Source organism: Lygodium microphyllum, chromosome 8 (genome assembly GCF_053477565.2).
Source record: "Lygodium microphyllum isolate KBCC chromosome 8, Lygodium_microphyllum_v1.1.10, whole genome shotgun sequence".
NCBI classification, from domain to species: domain Eukaryota; kingdom Viridiplantae; phylum Streptophyta; class Polypodiopsida; order Schizaeales; family Lygodiaceae; genus Lygodium; species Lygodium microphyllum.
Window position 1 is genome coordinate 95,791,033 of NC_141142.1, and position 20,084 is coordinate 95,811,116.

The 20,084-nt window shown below is 36.9% G+C and overlaps 1 protein-coding gene across 1 annotated transcript; it reads right to left on the bottom strand.

Annotated features, from left to right (window-relative positions):
• Positions 1 to 5,301: 5,301 nt before the first annotated feature.
• On the bottom strand, positions 5,302 to 8,928 carry LOC148032625 (uncharacterized). Its single transcript, XM_087684141.1, has 2 exons — positions 8,527 to 8,928; positions 5,302 to 6,029 (listed from the first exon to the last, which is right to left on the bottom strand). The coding sequence occupies exons 1-2, from the start codon at positions 8,624 to 8,626 to the stop codon at positions 5,704 to 5,706; spliced, it is 426 nt and encodes a 141-aa protein (XP_087540267.1). The 5' UTR covers positions 8,627 to 8,928; the 3' UTR covers positions 5,302 to 5,703.
• Positions 8,929 to 20,084: the final 11,156 nt, after the last annotated feature.

Sequence of the window (20,084 nt, forward strand, 5' to 3'; positions counted from 1 at the left end):
GTTAGGTTGTTGTATGTGACCCGCGCTTGATGACGAAAAAAAAATCAGCACCTATAAGTGGAGATTCTCTTTGACAGCGAAAATATGTTGCTTGAAATCTTTTCTCTCTTTGTGATTACGGCTACTTAACAGCTAACTATCCCAAGCCCTAGTGAATAATTTGAATGCTTGACATTGAAACTATCTCTTTCATGCATTATATTTATAAACTTTACTCTCTTGACATCAATGTAAGTAATGACATGATTACTTTGAGTGAAAAAAAGAAAACAACATTATAACAAATCGAATCATAATCAATATAAAAACAAATATCATGTAAAGAAATTTTATTAGAAATATAGTTAAAATGAAGCATAAGACTTAAGTAAGATAAGAAATGCAAGCACCATAGGCAAATAGTCGAAGTGAACAAAAAAGACAATTTTGCAAGATTTCTAATAGAGAGTAAAACATACAAAGATGGTACAAAATGATTTAATAAATTGCATTTGTAATTGTATGGATGATGAAATACTTTTATATTTCTCTTTATCGTTTGCATTGAAATAAATAGTACAATATAAGTATATGAAAAGTTAATGTTACATTGAAATCGGCCATAATAAGACATTCGAGTATTTTTAAGTTCCATAGACAAATGGCCAATCTTAATACAAAGAGAACGTTTTAACCTTGAAATTATTGACAAAAATTTTCTCCTTTAGTAAACATGTGAAAGTGAAGTAGGAAACAAATCTACAATTTTCATTGAGCAATGGAATAGTTCTATCTTTTTCTTTCACTTGCATTGGAACAAAAAAACACTATATGAACACGTGAAAAAATGAATAAATAAATCTACAATTTTCATTGAGCAATGGAATAGTTCTATCTTTTTCTTTCACTTGCATTGGAACAAAAAAACACTATATGAACACGTGAAAAAATGAATAAATAAATCTACAATTTTCATTGAGCAATGGAATAGTTCTATCTTTTTTTTTTCACTTGTATTGGAACAAAAAAACACTATATGAACACATGAAAAAATGAATAAATAAATCTACAATTTTCATTGAGCAATGGAATAGTTCTATCTTTTTTTTTCCACTTGCATTGGAACAAAAAAACACTATAAGAACACGTGAAAAAATGAATAAATAAATCTACAATTTTCATTGAGCAATGGAATAGTGCTATCTTTTTTTTTCACTTGCATTGGAACAAAAAAACACTATATGAACACGTGAAAAAATGAATAAATATAATTTTATCTTAATAATAACAATACTTGGTATAATATTTGTGAACTATTTTTTAAGTAGTGATAAATGTTGATTCGGTGTGTACAAAAGAACCCAAATCTTTGAATCCATATTTAAACCAATATATAGGTATATTATCAATGTGAGTGTTAAAATCTCTTCTTATGATTAATCTTGTATATATGCACATGAAAACAACTTCAATAAAAATTAAAAATTTAATATCAATATTAATATCATTATATAAGCCCTTGATGACCCTTGCAAGTACTCTTATAATATCTTTACTTGTTATTGCATGTAATGTACATTGTAGTTTATTTTTATAGTCAAAAGTCGGGTAATAATAATTCTCAAAATCCTCATTTGTAAAACTTAAATAAATAGAGAAAAAGATAAAGTATATTTTATTTTCAATAGAGTTTATGTCAACCAAACAAGATGTTGAGAGTAATTTACATACACTTAAAAGAATTTATTTACATGATGGTTAATATTTATATCTTCACATATAAAGTAGTGTATTTTACTGCATCTTTTGAAAACGATTTTTATATACAATGTTTGTATGTATATTTTTATATTTATTATCTAAAATGACCTTTACACAATGTGAAGATTTTACCCTTGAGAATGTAATATATAGTTGATTATGTGTAAATATTGATGCTTTTAGATAAAGCTCAACAATGGATAAAGTTTACTTTTTTGACTTGTTGATTGTCTTAATTAAACAAGAAAAGAAATGTCTATCAAATACCTAGTTTGATAAATGAAATAGCTAGAACTGTCAATTGTTGTCATACCCAATAATTTTCATGGATAGTCTTTAGTACATCTATTTTTATCCATATAAGACCCTTAGGATTTAATCCTTTGTAAGAGCTGTGAAAGCTGCACTTTGAAACTATTTCAAATAAAGATGGAAACTTAACTTTATTAGGCAATTCAATAAATGAGTCTATTGTAGTGATATGTCTCAAAAAGTTTAAAAGATGTCTTTAAAATTAGCAAAGTTGAAAACCATGCAATATGCACACCTTAGTATTTTTACGCACTTGAAGACGGAACACATAAAATTGCATCTAGAAAACACAACTTTTATTTGATTTGATAATTCGTATATGTTAACAATACTAACATCACTGTAGGAAACCTTAATATGCCAACCATCATCTTCCATAGGAAAAAGAACATATTGCATTGGTATATATGTTTTATCCAAGTCTGAAATAGTGACACATCAACCATCTCGAGTATAAATATGAATATCTTGATGATGAAGAGTATCCTCGGTTATCATGTCTTGGCATGATAGTTGCAACCGCACTTACTACAAAAGTAGAGTATTGTTTATTGGTTCTTTGAATGCAAAGATAACTCATTCTTAGTTTTTGTATGAAATCATTTTATAGTTGCAAGCTCACAAACCTAAAAGAAAGTGTATATATGTTGTGTCGATGCATCATACATTGACACTTTTTCTAGCAAATTTAGTAATAAATCATGCATAATCCCTAGCCTATAAAGCAACTCATCCTTGGTATCATAAACATAGAGTAATGACCATTCGAGTCCATTAAGATTTCTCCCATATTAATGTGTGACTCGATAATCACATGATTAAGACTATTGCAACCACACATCAATGGCATAGCATTTGTCAAATCAACAACAAGACTTGATGTCTCGTAGTGATTCTATCCGTTGATGGCAAAACATTAACGAAGTCTATATCAAAATTGTGGTTGGCCTAGTCCTGATAACCACTTAGAATCTTTAGATGAAGAGGCATGTTTTCAATATCCTTAGGATTGGGTCGATCATGATTTAAAATCCCTTTTTGAGCCATTGGCTTTGCAAGTTGACGTCGCTCATATCTTGTAGATGTAAGCATATCCTTATGAACACCAATATAGTCTTTGCTAGTTGCTCGATGCGAACATTCCATATTGATTGGATGGCCATAAAATTTATTATCAACTAATTTTATCGAAAATGTTGATTAATATATATGTAGACTTATTTATTTTTTAAATATATAAATGTTTAAATATTAAGGTTAAATAATCAAGATACTATATCAGGACAATTTATTTGAGTCAATGTCAACAACCTTGTCAATATATCTATCTACAAAAACGTTGCGTGAGAGAGAGAGAGAGAGAGAGAGAGAGAGAGAGAGAGAGAGAGAGAGAGAGAGAGAGAGAGCCTTATTGCTAAGATAGAGAATTTAGATATAAACACATGCATAATTGATCCATTTCAATTAACTAATAAAATAAAGTGAACATGCAACCAAGAAACAATTATCAACATACTTTATCAAAGGCGTGATTTGATTTCAAAACTAGATGTATTGTGTACATTCGATGTATGCAATATATCAAATACAAATCTAAACTAACCATCATTGGACTACCAAAACTGCTCTATGTAAACCTCAAGAAAGAGAGACCATGTTTTACTCACTCAATATATTTTATTGAAATAAACTTTGTTATATTAAAATTGTTACTCATCTTAGCACATTACACGTAGGCCTTACAAAAAGAAAGCATATATTATCATAAAAAGTGCTAGCCCAAGCACTTTAAAATATGTAAGACAATCCGAATCTATAAGTCTCATCCCAAGCGTTTCTTTTTTCTTAGATGTGACCATTCATTTGACGGTTCAAGTGTTAGAGCAAAGCATTAAACCTACTAGCATTCATTTGAAACTACAAGAACGGCAATCGACAACCCCTCTAGTAAATCACAAGTTCATGGTCATCTCTAAGCACGTAGACTGTAATCCACATATCATTCACCAGTAGGCTCATTAATTTACTTATCTTAGAAATAATTGCTAAAAGCGTCCTTACTTCACCACTTAGATAAGTCGACACTTGTTGAGGAACACCTTGCGTGTGCTTTGTCTCACACACAACACCATACTGAGCTTTAGTTTATCTATGTAACTCCATTGAGTACATGGTAAGTGCACAATCAACACGTGCACATAAATTTGTCCGCATTTTCATCAACTCATTCATCATGGCCTCAAGTTTTTTAAAGACCAAAGCACTTGAAGTAGCTCTCTTGTTTCTCTGAATCTTTGTAGCTCTTGTACATTTAGCGACATCCGTCTCTTGTCCCCTTGCCATCTCTTTCATCTTTCGCACATTCATTCTATTAGGGCCCATACGTTGGCTACAATGAAATATATAAACAATCATCTCCAAAAATATATATAGTAGCACCTTGATGCAAGCACAATTAAAGCAATTATCTTCCATATCTATACGAATGGCTCCAAGCTGGCAAGCATCAAAGAGATATTTTGTTTAATTCAACTGAATCCACTACATTTAATGGAGTCGAAAGCACTACATCGGGAATATCTCTTATGACTTTGCTTTGTTTCATGGCTACATCAAACTTTAAAAAGAACACAAGAGTCACACAACAAGTAAATCTCAAATTTATTCAAAACATAAACGATAGACACATTCACAACTACAAACCCTAAATGCATGAAAGAATATATGTACGCTACATATGAGTGCCATCATACATACATGGCACTCACAAAGCACCAACCAAGCATTGCTTAAAGGCCATGTCAATGGATGTTCATTCATGTACATTTGCACAATCTTGAGAGAAGACAACATGTTTGACATATAGGAAGGTGTCCCGAGTCTCAAAATACTTAGTGATGTCAATTCCATTTGAATATATTTTGAGATGGCTTACAATAACTTACCAGCTCACAATAACGAAGAGAGAGGCATATATATCAATCCACTAAGAGAGAGGCATACCTACCTTGATTGCTGAAATAAAACTATATCAAAGCATCCCAACATGATAAAAAAGTGAAGGACGAAAAACACAAAGAATAAGAGAAAAAAGTGTATTTGTATGTGTGTGTGAAAGAGAGAGAGAGAAAATATTAGAATGGTTTAAAAGTAGTTTTATAATTTACAAGACATAGACAATGTGTTTCAAAATGAAGATTTTCATTAAACAATTCATTTTTGAAGTCTTGTAGGGATTATATATACCAAGCAAACCACGACAAAGAAGCATTGGTTAACATTGTCAAAAACTTATTGTGAACCACTTTTCGAAAAAGTAATGTTTTCTAGTTCATATCAAGGGCAATGTTCTCCAATGCCAGAAGATGAGCCTGCACGGCGATTCATCTGTGTTAATATTGTTGAAAATCTATTAAGATAAAATTTCAAAGAAGTAAGTTGCACATCAAGAGTAATGTTCTTCGATGTAACCAAGCTCTCGTTCTTGTGAGCAATCAACTTACATACTCCATCCTCTATACGACTTGCACTATTAAGAAAATCTTTCAACTTCTCTTCTTGATCATCCGAAGATCTTGCATGCGACCACTAATTTTTTTGGATATGTTCATAAATGTCACCTATATAACCATTTATCTCTTCTAACTCACCCTATATTGTTACTCCATCAGCAAGGTGCCCTTCATATTTCTCTTCCAACATTTTCTCAATCCTCTGTAGATGGGCACCAATGTTCTCATCAATAGAAATCGAGGCTTTTTGATGTTGAAATAGTGTTTTCACTTGCTTTTCAATCCCATCCAAGCGATGAATAAACCTCAAGGAACTAATGGAGCTATTGTGCCCTTCAACACGCTTAAGTGCATGACAACCTGTCTTCTTCCTTGTGACCTCCTTTATTTTGCGTATATTCATTTGCACATTAGGAGTGCACTGTTTAGTATCTTCTACAAACATATCCTTGTTTACTTCAAAAGCTGCCATATCGGGTAAAAAACACACGTTAATCTTAAGGGATATATAAAATATACTCAAAATTTAAAAACAGTGAAAACTTCCATATCTAATACTGCCAAAGTTCAACTAACCCTCTATCTCTGCTTCTCCCTCTCCCTCTCTCTACACCTATCCAACCAATCCTAAACTAAAGTAACCTACCAACTAAGTAACCGACTAAGAAAGAGAGGCATTGAGAGACAATAGGGATATGAAGAAAAAAAATACAAAGGAGAAGAAGGAGAGACGGAGGAGGAAGAAAAGGAAGGACAACAAAGACAAAGAAAAAAATAAAAAGAAGCGAGAAAAAGAGAGAGAAGATGAAGATTTCTCTCTGTAACTACCTAACCAACTAACATAATACTAACTAAACTAACCAACTAAGAAAGAGACTGAGAGAAAGTAGGGGGAAGAAGAAAAAGAGGGAGGAGATGAGAGAGAGAGAGAATAAGAAGAGAAAGAGAGAAAGAGAGGAGGGAGAGAGAGAGAAAGAAGAAGTAAGAAAAAGAGAGGAACAACAAGAGAGACATAGAAAAAAAGAACTAATTAAACAATTAACTAACCAACCAATTAAAAATTAAACTAACCTACTCTCTCTCTCTCTCTCTCTCTCTCTCTATACACCAAACAATTAACTAATAAAACAATTAAAAATTAAATAACAAATAAACTAATAACAAATGAACCAACCAACCCATACACCAAACCAATAAAAATAATAGATAAACTAACAAACATGGCAACTAACTAATTAAACAATTAACTAACCAACAATCAACTAATCTACTCTCTCTCTAACCACTTACAACTAACTGAACTAACCTAACCTAAATTAACTTAACCTAACCACTAACTAACTAAGCTAACCTAACCACTAACCTACAAAGCTATTGACAACTAACTAATAAAACAATTAAAAATTAAGCAAGAGATAAACTAACAAAAAATGAACCAACCAGCCCATACACCAAACCAATAAAGACAATAGATAAACTAACAAACATGGCAACTAACTAATTAAACAATTAACTAACCAATAATTAAAAATTTAACTAACCAGCAATCAACTAACCTACTATCTCCCTGTCTCTCTCTCTCTATCAACTAAACTAAGCTACCTAACTACTAACAATTTAAGCTAACCCCAAAAAACTAAACTAACCTAACCTACTTAACCACTAAGCTACTAGGCTACTAGCAACTAACCTACTCTCTCTCTCTCTCTCTCTCTCTCTCTCTCTCTCTCTCTAACCACTTACAACACACTAAACTAGCCTAACCAAATGTAACCTAACCACTAACCTAACCTAACTTACCTAACCACTAACTAACCAAGCTAACTAAACTAACCTAACCTACCTAACCATGAACCTACTAAGCTACGAACAACTAACTAATTAAACAATTAAAAATCAAACAATTAACTAACCAAAAACGAAAAATTAGCTAACCACTAACTTACTAAGCTACACACAACTAAGTAATTAAACAATTAAAAGTTCAACAATTAACTAACCAATAATTTTACAAAAACTAACCAACAAACAATTGAAAATTAAACTAACCTACTCTCTCTCTCTCTCTCTCTCTCTCTCTCTATATATATATATATATATATATATATATATAACCACCTACAACTAACTAAACTAACCTAACCTAACCCCTCAACTAACCTAACCACTAACTAACCAAGCTAACTAAACTAACCTAAACTACCTAAGCACTAGCCTACTAAGCTACTAACAACTAATTAATTAAACAATTAACTAGCCAACAATTAAAAATTAACTAACCTAACCTACCTAAGCACTAACCTACGAAGCTACTAACAACTAACTAATTAAACAATTAAAAATCAAACAATTAACTAACCAATAATTAAAAAATAGTTAACCACTAACCTAACCTACCTAATCACTAACCTACTAAGCTACACACAACTAAGTAATTAAATAATTAAAAGTTAAATAATTAACTAACCAACAATCAATTAAAAATTAAAGTAACCTACTCTCTCCAACAATTAAAAATTAACTAACCTAACCTACCTAACCACTGACCTACCAAGCTACTAATAACTAACTAATTAAACAATTAAAAATTAAACAATTAACTAACCAACAATAAAAATTAGCTAATCACTAAGCTAACCTACCTAACCACTAACCTACTAAGCTACACACAAGTAATTAAACAATTAACTAACCAACAATTTAAAAAAAAACTAGCCAACAATCAATTTAAAAATCAACTCTCTCTCTCTCTCTCCAACCACTTACAACTAACTAAACTAACCTAACATAACCACTAAACTAACCTAACATAACCACTAACCTAACCTACCTAACCACTAACCTAACCTACCTAACCACTAACCTACTAAGCTATTAACAACCAAATAATTAAACAATTAAAAATTAAAAAATTTAAAAATAAACAATAGTAAACTAACAAACATGGCAAGAGATCACCAACCTGAATAATAGTCATCAAAAATAGCCCCAAGGACCAATCCCACAAATAAAACTGTACCAAGTAAACCAAAACACCAATAAATTAAACTGCACCAACCCATAACTAAGTTACAACAATGTACTCTAACTAACCTACCTAACAACTACAACTAACTAAGCTACTAACAACTAACTAATTAAACAATTAACTAGCCAACAATTAAAAATTAACTAACCAACAATCAATTAAAATTTAAACTAACGCTAAACCACTAAGAAAACAATTTAAGGTAACCCCAAACTAACAATTTAAACTAAACCTACCTAACCATAAACTAACGAAGCTTCTAACAACTAGCCTACTAACCAAACAATTAACAACTAACGTTAAACAACCCACTTACAACTAACTAAACTAACCTAACCTAACCTAACCAAACCACTAACTAACTAAGCTAACTAAACTAACCTAACCACTAACTAACTAAGCTAACTAAACTAACCTAACCACTAACCTACTAAGCTACTAACAACTAACTAATTAAAAATTAACCTAACCTAACCAAGCTACTAACTAAGCTAACTAACTAACCTAACCTAACCTAACCTACTAAGCTACTAACAACTAACAATGAAAAATTAACTAATCAACAATTAAAAATTAACCTAACCTAACTAGGCTACCAACTAAGCTAACTAACTAACCTAACCTAACTAAGCTACTAGCTAACTAACCTAACCTACTAAGCTACTAACAACTAACAATGAAAAATTAACTAATCAACAATTAAAAATTAACCTAACCTAACTAGGCTACCAACTAAGCTAACTAACTAACTAATCTAACCTACCTAAGCTACTAACAACTAACTAATTAAAAATTAACCTAACATAACTTAGCTAACTAACCTAACCTAGCCTAACTAATCTAACCTAACCTACTAAGCTAACTAACTAACCTAACCTAACTAAGCTACTAACACACACGCACACATTCTCTCTCTCTCTCTCTCTCTCTCTCTCTTCCGTGGGACAGAGGTATAGCGCTCTCCCGCGCTCTCTCGCCCCCTCCAGTTGATGGGGACAGAGGTACAATGCTCTCCCGCGCTCTCTCACCCCCTCCTCCTCCTCCAGATGAGGCAGTCATCGGCTGCTGCTGCTCCTCCTCCTTCATGAGCTGCGGGGGCGTCGGCCTCGATTCCTCCCTCTCGCTCGCCTGCTCAGCCGGTGCCGCCTGCGCCGCAGGTGCCAGTTCGGCTGGTCGAACCCCAGCTACACCGGCTCAGCTCGATCGCTGCCAGCCAGTCCACCGCCTTGCTCGGCTGGTCGAACCCCAGCCTGTCCTGCACTTGGCCGTCCTCACTTCACTGTCGTGGTGGTCGATGTGGCTGTACTAGCCGTACCAGCCGTACTAACTCACACACACACTCTCTCTCTCAGTCCCTCCGTGGGATAGTCCGCAGGGCCTCCACGAACTACAACTGAGAGAGAGAGAGACTGTCTGATGGAGGACAGGCTACCGACCTCCCCACAAGATACTCTGCCACATGGCACACACACATACACACTCTCTCTCCCTCCGCGATGATGCTATTGGAGTCTTGACAGTCCACCTCACGATCACCTATGCCACTGCCGTTGACTTGACTGAGAGAGAGAGAGAGAGAGACTGCCAAAGAGGCTTCGACTGAGAGCAATGCTACCAGATTGGGGAGAGAGAGAGAGAGTGTGTGTGTGTGTGTCTGTGTCTCGACCTATGAGAGACAGAAAGGACTAAACAAAAATACGTCTTGAGTGAGAGAGAGAGAGAGAGAGGACTGACCTGCCCTTGCACTTTGCTCATACTCCTGCTACTTGCTCCTGTCTGATGCTCGTGAGTGAGAGTGAGAGTGAGAGGAGGAGGTGGTGTAAAGAGACCACGTTTCTCCCTGCCACCAATCATGTGAGAGATTAACCCAATCATATGAGAGATTAATGACCGTGTTCTCTATCCCCAATCATGTGAGCAATTAATGGCACCTTGGTTTGGTTTGGGAGCTAGATTCGGGAGCTCCTTGATGGCACCTTGGTTTGGTTTGGGAGCTAGATTCGGGAGCTCCTTGGTGCAGTATAGATGGTAAGTAATTATTCATTTGATTTGCTCTAAAATTAGTGTTGATTTGTTAGTCATTGTCACTAAATAAGGGGCTGTCCTTTTTAATTGGGCCCCTTACCCTATATCCCCTTTAATCTATTCCACACCTACCATGTGCTAGTTATAAAGCGAGTCTTTAAGAAATAAGTTTTTGTCCTTTGGTAGTTAGTTAATTCATGCAATTAGTTTTTATATAATTATTATTAAGTTAAGAAAATGAAAACAAGATTTAATAATAATCAAGTTTTCAAGGTAATGGAAATAAGACTTAGTGGACATATCCTTGTGCATACTCAACTTCTTTGGAGTCAATTAAAATTATGGATAGAAAAATATTATTAACAATATATGCTCTAGAGTGCTATGCGATGAACATAAACACATGTCATGTTCAAAAGAAGACTAAAGAAACCTAGATGGACATTTCCAAGTGTACTCACAACTAGTCAGTAGATTAATAAAATCTTGAATAGTACAAATTAACCTTAATATTATACCCTTTAGGATATAATGCCACATGCATCTTAAAAAGTCCCCAATGAAAGATACACATGACCATTCAATTCTAATAGCTAAGATGGCTATCCAATACTAATAGATATGGCTGGTAAAACATTTGAAATTATGCAATAGAAATTTGCATAATAGCTAAGATGGCTATCCAATACTAATAGATATGGTTGGTAAAACATTTGAAATTATGCAATAGAAATTTGCATTGGCTTTTTAAACATTGTGAAATGCCTTAGTAGAAATAATGTTAGTCATTAATAGAAAATGTAGAGTAATTACTAATAATTGTAAATTTCACTTCAAGCTCTCTCTTCCAATGCTCCGTGTGAGAGAAGAGAAGAGGAGATAGGAAGAGAAAAGACTATGGAAAAGTTTTTTTTTTCCTTGGAGTGCCTTACCCTCACACACTCCCTCACGGTCACACTTCTTTTCTCAAGCACACACAAGCAAGTAAAAAAGAGAGAAGAAAAGAGGAAGAAAAGATTACTTTTGCTACACATCAAAGAATGAAATTCTCATTCACTTTTTGGATTTTTATACAAAACTCTAATTCTTTTTGGGTCATTAATCCCCTTTTCTTCATCGCCAGTCGTGACTTGAGCTTTCCTTCTTGTTGTTCTCTTAGCTTTCTTTCTACTGTCAATCTACCCTTACAATTTGCATAGGAGGGAACTTGGCACTCTTTTACAAAAGTTTGAGTGAAGTTGTGCATTTAAAAATGCACTTTTGCTATTGACTTGGCTTTGGGGTTATCAATGGGCTTTCGATCATTTTTTTCCACTTTTTTTGTTGTTTGATTTTCTTTTGGGCTAACTCGTTCACCTCTCAACTTATGTTTTTTTTACTTTTTAATGTGTTGAGGTAATATTATTGTCAAATGTTGTGATTGAGAAGAATACAAAAGCTAGTTGTGTTACTAAATAGTGCTTAAGATAGGAGTCAAAAAATTGACCAAAATGACACACAAAAGATCTAATAGGCCATGGAGCATAGAAGTTTGTAGCTTTAAATTTTAGTTTCCTTTGGATACTTGTTTTTTTTATCATAGAACTTTCATATACTCATTGTTGTTAGGTTTTGTGTTGCTACTAGACGTCTTGCATTTAAAAATGCACTTTTGCTTTTGACTTGGCTTTGAGATTGTCCTTCTGCTTTCAACTATTTTTTCCTACTTTTTTTATTGTGTTTGATTTCTTTTCGGGCTACCTAGTTCACCTCTCATCTTGTGCTTTTTTAGCTTTTTCTTGTGTTGAGATTAATAGTATATTTGTCAAATTTTGTGATTGAAAAAAATACAAATGGAAATTGTGTTACTAAATAATGCTTAGGATAGTAGCCAAAAAATTGGCCAAAAAAACACACAAAAGGTCTAATAGTCCATGGAGCATAGAAGCTCGTAGCTTTGAATTTTAGTTTCCTTTGGAAATTCGGTTTCTTGATTACAGAACTTTTATAAACTCAAGGCAATTGATGAACATAAGATAATGGCAATACTATTGTTAGGTTTTGTGTTGCTACTAGATAGCAATTAGGATGTGTATCAAAAGATTGACCAAAGAGTTACATGAAAGGTTTAACATTCAAGCAAGGGAAATGCATCAAAAGTATGTCTTAACAAAATCCAAATAACCTTTGATAACAAATGTTTATGATGGTAGATAGGGTGGACTTTCACTATAACTTGAGCATATCCTTTCTCCAATCTTATTGCAACTTGAGTTTACCCTATTTTTTAAAATTAAAACCTTTCCTTAGTCTTCATCTTACCCCCTTATGACATGACCAGTAAGTGAGTGGGTACCTTTGCTATTGTACTTGTAGCATGCCATTTCATTTCAACTCCTCATTCCACAAAACAATGCAGTGACCTTGTACTCTCCAAGTGCGAGGAGAAAAATACAAAACTACAAGTAAGTGCAAAAGGCTATCTAAAAAAGGAGCCTTGTATTGTAGGATTGGGAGCTATTGTACTTAGCATGCCATGTCATTGACACTTTTTATTCCAAAAAACATGTAGTGTGTTATAATCTCTAAGTGTGAGTAAAAAAAGGCTATCTAATAAAGGAGCCTTGTATTGTAGGATTGGGGGCTATTGTACTTGTAGCATGCCATGTCATTGCAACTTTTAATTCCACAAAACAATGTAGTGAGCTTGTACTCCAAGTGAGTAAAAAATACAAAACTACAATGGAAATCTTAAAGAATGGTTTTGATATGAGTGAATGTAAACATCCTAAAAGAGCCACATGAGTGGATGACTATTGACCATGGTAAAGGCAAGATAAAGATGTCACCTAAGAAAGCCACTTCTATGAGTGAGTGCAAAAGACTATCAATTAAAGAAAGCTTTGTATTGTAAGATTGGAAAGTAGAGTCTTGTCTTAAAAACCTTTTATTAAGGGATCATTTCTTGTTGTTCCCTTTTAAAACTTGGCCTTGTGTCTTTAGTCGGCTGTTGCCTCTTTTCTTTCATGTGCTTTGGTGGCTCTGCTTTGGGCCTTGCAGTTTGCAATTGGATGTGCAACCCATGTCTTCGAGCCTTGTGGGTGATTTTCAAATTTCTTCTTAATGACTCGACAACTTTCTTTTCCCTCAGATTTTGTGGTGTCCAAGAGAGTGTGGAGGAAGATGCATTGTTCGACTTTCAAATTCATTTGTTCTCTATCTTGCTACTAATATCCTATTGCCTTCCCAAGCACTAGATGTTGCGCTAAGTCGCTCATCCTTTCTTCACTATTGTTCATCCATTCTTTTGTTATTTAGCATTTTCTTGAGTTTTTTTTGTGCTTGTAGGCTAACGCCCTTAGCCTCCTCTTGTTCCTCAAATTTTTTCCAAGTGTTGTTACTCTCCAAGTTTCAAGGCTATCATTTCTTTTCAGATTTTTATATGTGCTTTTGGTGTCATTGGCTTCTCTCTTTTTCTATTGTTGCTAGTTGCTCTTTGGTGTTTTGGATATTTTCATTCTCATTTTGTAGGACTTTATACAACACTTCTAGCTCATCGTAATGAACGTGTAGGTTCATGAGGTTGTGTGTTTTTGTCGCAAGCTCCTGCCACCTCTCTTTTTCTCCTCCCTCGGTATTGAGCTTTCCTTTTTTTAGATCCTTGATCTCTTTTTGACACATGGCCACTTGACAGGTACTTCATGATTGAGAAGATGCCATCATTTTCCTTTCGCCCTTGAGCTTAGTGTAGGCAATTTTCTTGTCTTCTTTCATCCGCACCAGTTGTGATAGTTCTTGCACATAGTTGTAGTTTGTAGGCAATGGTAGTGCAGTGCAGTGGGGGTCATGTTTGGACTTCGCATCCATAGCAGTCGATCTTTTAGCTCATAGGGTTCCTCCACTTGCATCCTAAGTTCTCTTTATTGATAAGAAATTGTACTTAGGCCATAAGATATGGTATCCACCATGGTAGAGGAGCCTTTGAGGGGTGTAATGATTGCGGTGGCAGACAATAGAATAGGTGGGATGGGGTTGATTAGACCATTGCCCTTGTCCTCAATTAGTGGGGGTGGTAGGCTTTGGGGGGTTTGGAGCTAGTGCTTGGACCTTCGCATCTGGGTGGCAACCAGCTCTTTTTTCCTTCAAGGCTACTCCACTGAGAGGCGGATGGTGAGGGTTATGTCTTTTTCCTTCCTCAACTCCTTGGCCTCTTGCTATGCTTTCCTTCTTTCCTCTTCGGCCTTCTTGGATTCCTCCCTTGATTCCTCCCTTATTGTTTTTTATGACTCTTCTTTTTCTTCTTTCTTTGCCATTTTTAGACTCCCTTTGGGTTTTGTCAAATCTTCTTTTTCTTTCATCTTGCGTGTCTCCGCCTTTTATTTTGGAGTCTTTTTCTTCGATTTCTTGGTCGCCTCTTGGCTAAATGGTCCTTGTTGCTCTCTTTTCTTGTCCTTCACAGTTCTTTCATTGGATTGTTCTCGTACTTGGTAGGGAGGTGACTTGTTAGGTGTTTCATCAACCCCTTCTCCTTATCCTTTCCTTAGGTATTTCGTGATGATAGCAGTGAAGATCCCACCAAATCTGGTGGTCGAGACCTTAGAAGCATGGGACTCCCTACCTCGGTGACAGTGTTGTGGTTCTTGTTGAAAGTTCGAAGATATTTTGCACATTACTCGTAGCTAATGCCTTGGCCCAGCTTCTACATGTACTTTTATAGATCACATTGCTTCACGAGTTGCTTTATGACTGGCTCTTTCATTACAAAGTCTTTTAAATTAACGTTGTGTTTGAATTTGAATTGGTTGTAGGCCCTTGTTTACATTGAGAGGCCATACTTTGTCTACTCCTTCGAGAACGGTAGCTTGTTGGTTTTTTCCAGTCTTGCCATTGTAAGTGCTTGTCATGAAGCCATGCTCACGATTCATCATCTTAAAACAATTTCTTGTGAAAAGATTACGTGTTTATGGATAGTTGAAATGCTTAAGTATATAAAGAGAATCATGGAAGTTCGGATTGTATCCTAGATTAGCATAACAATCCATGTTGAAAGGATGGATGCCTACTTGAGTGATATAGGAGAAAACATCCGTGAGGAAGTCATCAGAGTCTATTCGATTGGCAATGTGCAACTCCTCCTTAGTCAGAATGCAATCTAAATGCAGGTGGGTTAGGAGGTGCCCTTTTAGGGGTCACAGTCACGAATGGTGGTCAAAACCCTATAGAAGATCGAAGCCACATAAGTGGGGTCATACTCTAAGGTTTTGATGGTACATCATTGCTTAGCATTGGTCATGATTTGGTGCTTTTGCTCCCATTGAAGTCAAAGAGTATGCATACCATTTTCTCAAGAAAGAGGGAAGTCAGAGTCGGCTAGCTTTGTTGGCTCTTCTAGCTCTTGGCCTATTGTAGCGACTTTGCTTCTGCGATATGATAGGATCAATTGTTGTGTGCAAGCTTGCTCTTGAGAGATCTCATTGTCAATTAGTTCCTTGGCTACCTTCAGAATCTTGACGAACAGTAACTCATAGTTCTCCCAAGTGTATGGCTAGGAGTCCAGTCATTCATAGTTTCTAGCTAACGTAGTGAATGTGGCGTCCAAGCATCTTATGCATGTGACTAAATCGTTCCTCATATTTGTGGATAGGTCCATGTCCATTGTAAGTATATATTTATGCTTATAGGAGGGTTTGAGATCTATGAGACGTTGGGGTTTGGTTGAGTTGGATAGCTTAACTCTACTGATGCTTGTCTTCTGGGCCGTTCAATGGGGAGTCTATCGGCCACTTTTGCGATAGATTGGATATGTGGCTCAGTTGATGTATTGCTCTCAGCTTGTGGAGCAGTTGGGATGTTGGAAATATTAGGTTCAGTTTTTGGCCTAGGGCCGTCCTAGTAGGGTTGACTGGTTGTTGTGTCTTTAATTGATAGACTTCGTGAGGTTCTATGGATTTGGTGCTTTTTGAGGCAATGGATTTCTCATCCCTAGTTGGCTCACCACTGGTGGAGATGGGCTCGAGGGCTTGGATTGAGAAGTATGCGTATTATTCTAGGACTTGGGCAACCAAATCTAGTTGTTGCCTTGGTAGTGGCCTTGAGCTTGCAATAGGTATTTGGGTACCCATCACGGCTTGATTATTCGTCTACTTTGACATTGCCAGCTTTGCCTTCTAGGCCTAGGATATGATATTATGTGTGGTTACGAGTTTCTGAGGGTTGGCTTCTAGGCGATTGCGGTTGTCGTTTGGGCACCCATTTGAGCTCTTGCTCAATGATCTTGGGTGTGTTTTCTTTAGGTTGCAGCCAACTTATCTTCATAGGATGGGTCATGTTACAACCCCCCTCCTTAGACCTTGCATTAGGTTCCTCCATTGGTGGCATTGTAGGCTTTGATGGAGATGTGTCGACTTGTTGAAAGACATCACTATTTGAACATTGACAATGGTAAGGTGAATGCGATGCGAGTCATAGTCGACATTGCAGTGTGCTTGTTTCTTGAATGCATGTCCTAGAAGTGACTCATTACCAACGGTCTTACTATTGGGCATCACATAGATCATAGGTAGGCTTTTAGTCATGATAGAGACCGTTATTTTGTACTTTCCTAGCAATGAGTAGGATTGTCCTCCAAATGGATTGAGTTTAGTGTTGGTAGGCTATGGTTGGGGCTCACCAATGAGGGTCCAATGATCATGCATAAGGATCTTACAATCAACTCCCTTTTCAATGAGTGTGCCAAAGATGTGTGTCTTCTAGGTAGTCACTGATATGCATAGGTAGGTAGGTGCCAGCACTTCCTCATTTTCATCTTCAATTTTGTGATGGTGGCCACTTGTACCTTGATAGGGTTGGGTTGTCTATGCTTTGCCTTCTAGGCCTAGGATGTGATTATGCGGTCACAGGTTCGTGAGGGTTGGCTTCTAGGAGATTGCGATTGTCCTTTGGGCACCCATTTGAGCTCTTGCTCAATGATCTTGGATGTGTCTCCTTTAGGTTGTAGCCAACTTGTCTTCGCAGGATAGGTTTAGTTACAACCCCCCTCCCCTAGATCTTAGATTAGGTTCCTCAATCGGTTGCATTGTAAACTTTGATGGAGCTGTGTTGACTTGCTAAAAGACATCACTATCCGAACATTGCCAATGGCAAGGTGAATGCGATGCGAGTCATAGTCGACATTGCAGTGTGGTTGTTTCTTGAATGCGTGTCTTAACAACGACTCCTTACCAGTGGTCTTATTGTTAGGCATCGCATAGATCATAGGTAGGCTTTTAGTCTTGATAGAGATCGTTATTTTGCACTTTTCCAGTAGTGAGTAGACTCGTCCTCCAAATGGATTGAGTTTAGTGTTGGTAGGTTGCAGTTGGGGATGACCAATGAGGGTCCAATGATCGTGCTTAAGGATGTTACAGGTAGCTCCCTTGTCAATGAGTGTGTCAAAGAAATATGTCTTCTAGGCACTCTCTGATATGCACAGGTAGGTAGGTGCCACCACTTCCACATCTTCATCTTCAATTTTCGTGATGGTGGCCACTTGTACCTTGACAAGGTTGGATTGTCTATGTGAGCTCCTTGCCATCATGCATACTAGTACTGGGGGCGTGTCACTATTAGAGAATGGCAGATTGGTTGTGGCTAGCACATGCATCCAATTTTGCTCATCCTCACGACAAGGGATATACTTGGTGAGTAGCCCGTATGATTTCCTAGCTTGCGCATCACCCTTCAGCATGGCTGAGTTGGTATCTAAGTTTACTGGCAAAGTCTTCTAAGTATCCATCTCTACTCTTACTGTTTTTGTTCAGTTGCCTAGGAAGATCAAACTATTGTCCCAGTCTTCTATGACTCATGCATTACACATCCAGGATTGCCTTAACAGGATGATGTAATCCACTCTCTTCATGACATTGAAGCTCTCATAAAACTGGACACATGAGATCTTCATGGCCAATTCTTCAACACTCTGAATGGCATAACTTTCATTTCATTGGCGAATGTAACATTAAACCTAACATTCTCGACACGTGGGTTATCGCAAGCCTAGAGTACTGCATTGAATTTTGCCCTTGTGTTCACGATCCCTTTTGGTGTGGTATCTCCTAATGCTAGGACTGATAAGACTTGATGCATCTCTGTGCCTTCCTAAAAAGCATTAACATGTAAGGACGGGCACTAAGTACAACGTCAGATTGGGTACCTGAATTACTGCATCAGGATCATGTGGATTAGCTGCCCCTTGCTCCATTGGTCCTTCAACCCGCTACTTCAGTTCTTGCCATAGTGTTGGATGTTTCCTAAGCAGATCTCCTAAGCTTAGAGTCACTAGGGTTGTCACTAGCATTGTAAGAAGATTACTAGTTGCTTGCTCTTCTTCTAGTCCTGCATTCCTTGGCCAATTGCATTGACTGGTTTGCTAGCCCGTAGCGTTTAAAATTCATCTAAGCAGCATTGCTCGTGGTGAAGAACAATGGCCTTGATTGGTTTGCTAGCCCGTAGCGTTTAAACTCCGTCTAAGTGGCACTGCTCGTGGTGAAGAAGCACCTTTCGACTTTGGTCATGGAGGCGAAGCTGGTGTGTTTATGCTTGAGACATCATCAATCTTGTCCTCCAAAATAGGCTCAACATCCTCAAGGTGCTCTTGGGCCTCTTTCATCCACTCCTTGACCTTCTCTATGGTTTCGAGCTATTGTTTTGGGTTGGGGTACTCTCCCACTTTAGCACTCCCCTTCTCAACAGTACTTTTGGAGCAAATATCTCTACCTCTACGTCAATCACTTTCTTTCCTATGGGCAGTGTCATAGCACTCTCCGTTTTAAGTGTGACCTTGGCCTCCGTCCTCTTTTGTTTTGTCTATGCCCGAGTCATGATGTGTAACGGGATAGGTGTGTCCTCTTCCTCAAATGTCTCAACTCCAAATAACCCCAATGGTACTGATGGCTCGTTCATCGCACTACTAGAGGGTGGTTTCTATCTAAGGCATTCGGCAAAACAAGTGAGTGGACTAGAGCGTCACTCGGTGGATGGGTTACGAAAGGTCTAGGTGGCCGGGGTATGCTTGTGGGATTTATCTCCATCCTAGGAATGCATGGCATCATGATTGAACCTACCGCAATTGGCGCAAGGTCAGGACCTAGGGTCCTGACATTCGGCTGGCAAGTGGTTTCCACCACAATTGGCACAAGGTCGGGACCTTGTGTCCTGACACTCGGCTGGCAAGTGGTTTCCACCACAATACATGCATTGGACATGTGGGTGCATTGGTCTCCTCACTATTTCTTGTAGCCTTGCAATCTTCATCTTCATCTCCCCGTTAACTCTTGGTTTTGGCCAATACTCTTTCTCTAATCCTGACTATTTAGGACCGACCGTTCGCTGGATGTGGTTGCCCTTTCTGAGGTTCTAGAGCTAGCCTCATCTCGGTTTGAGCTCATGGAGCTCCTCTCCTGGAGCTGATCATCTGCTTGAATGGCCTCTTCAAAGACCCTAGTTAGTGC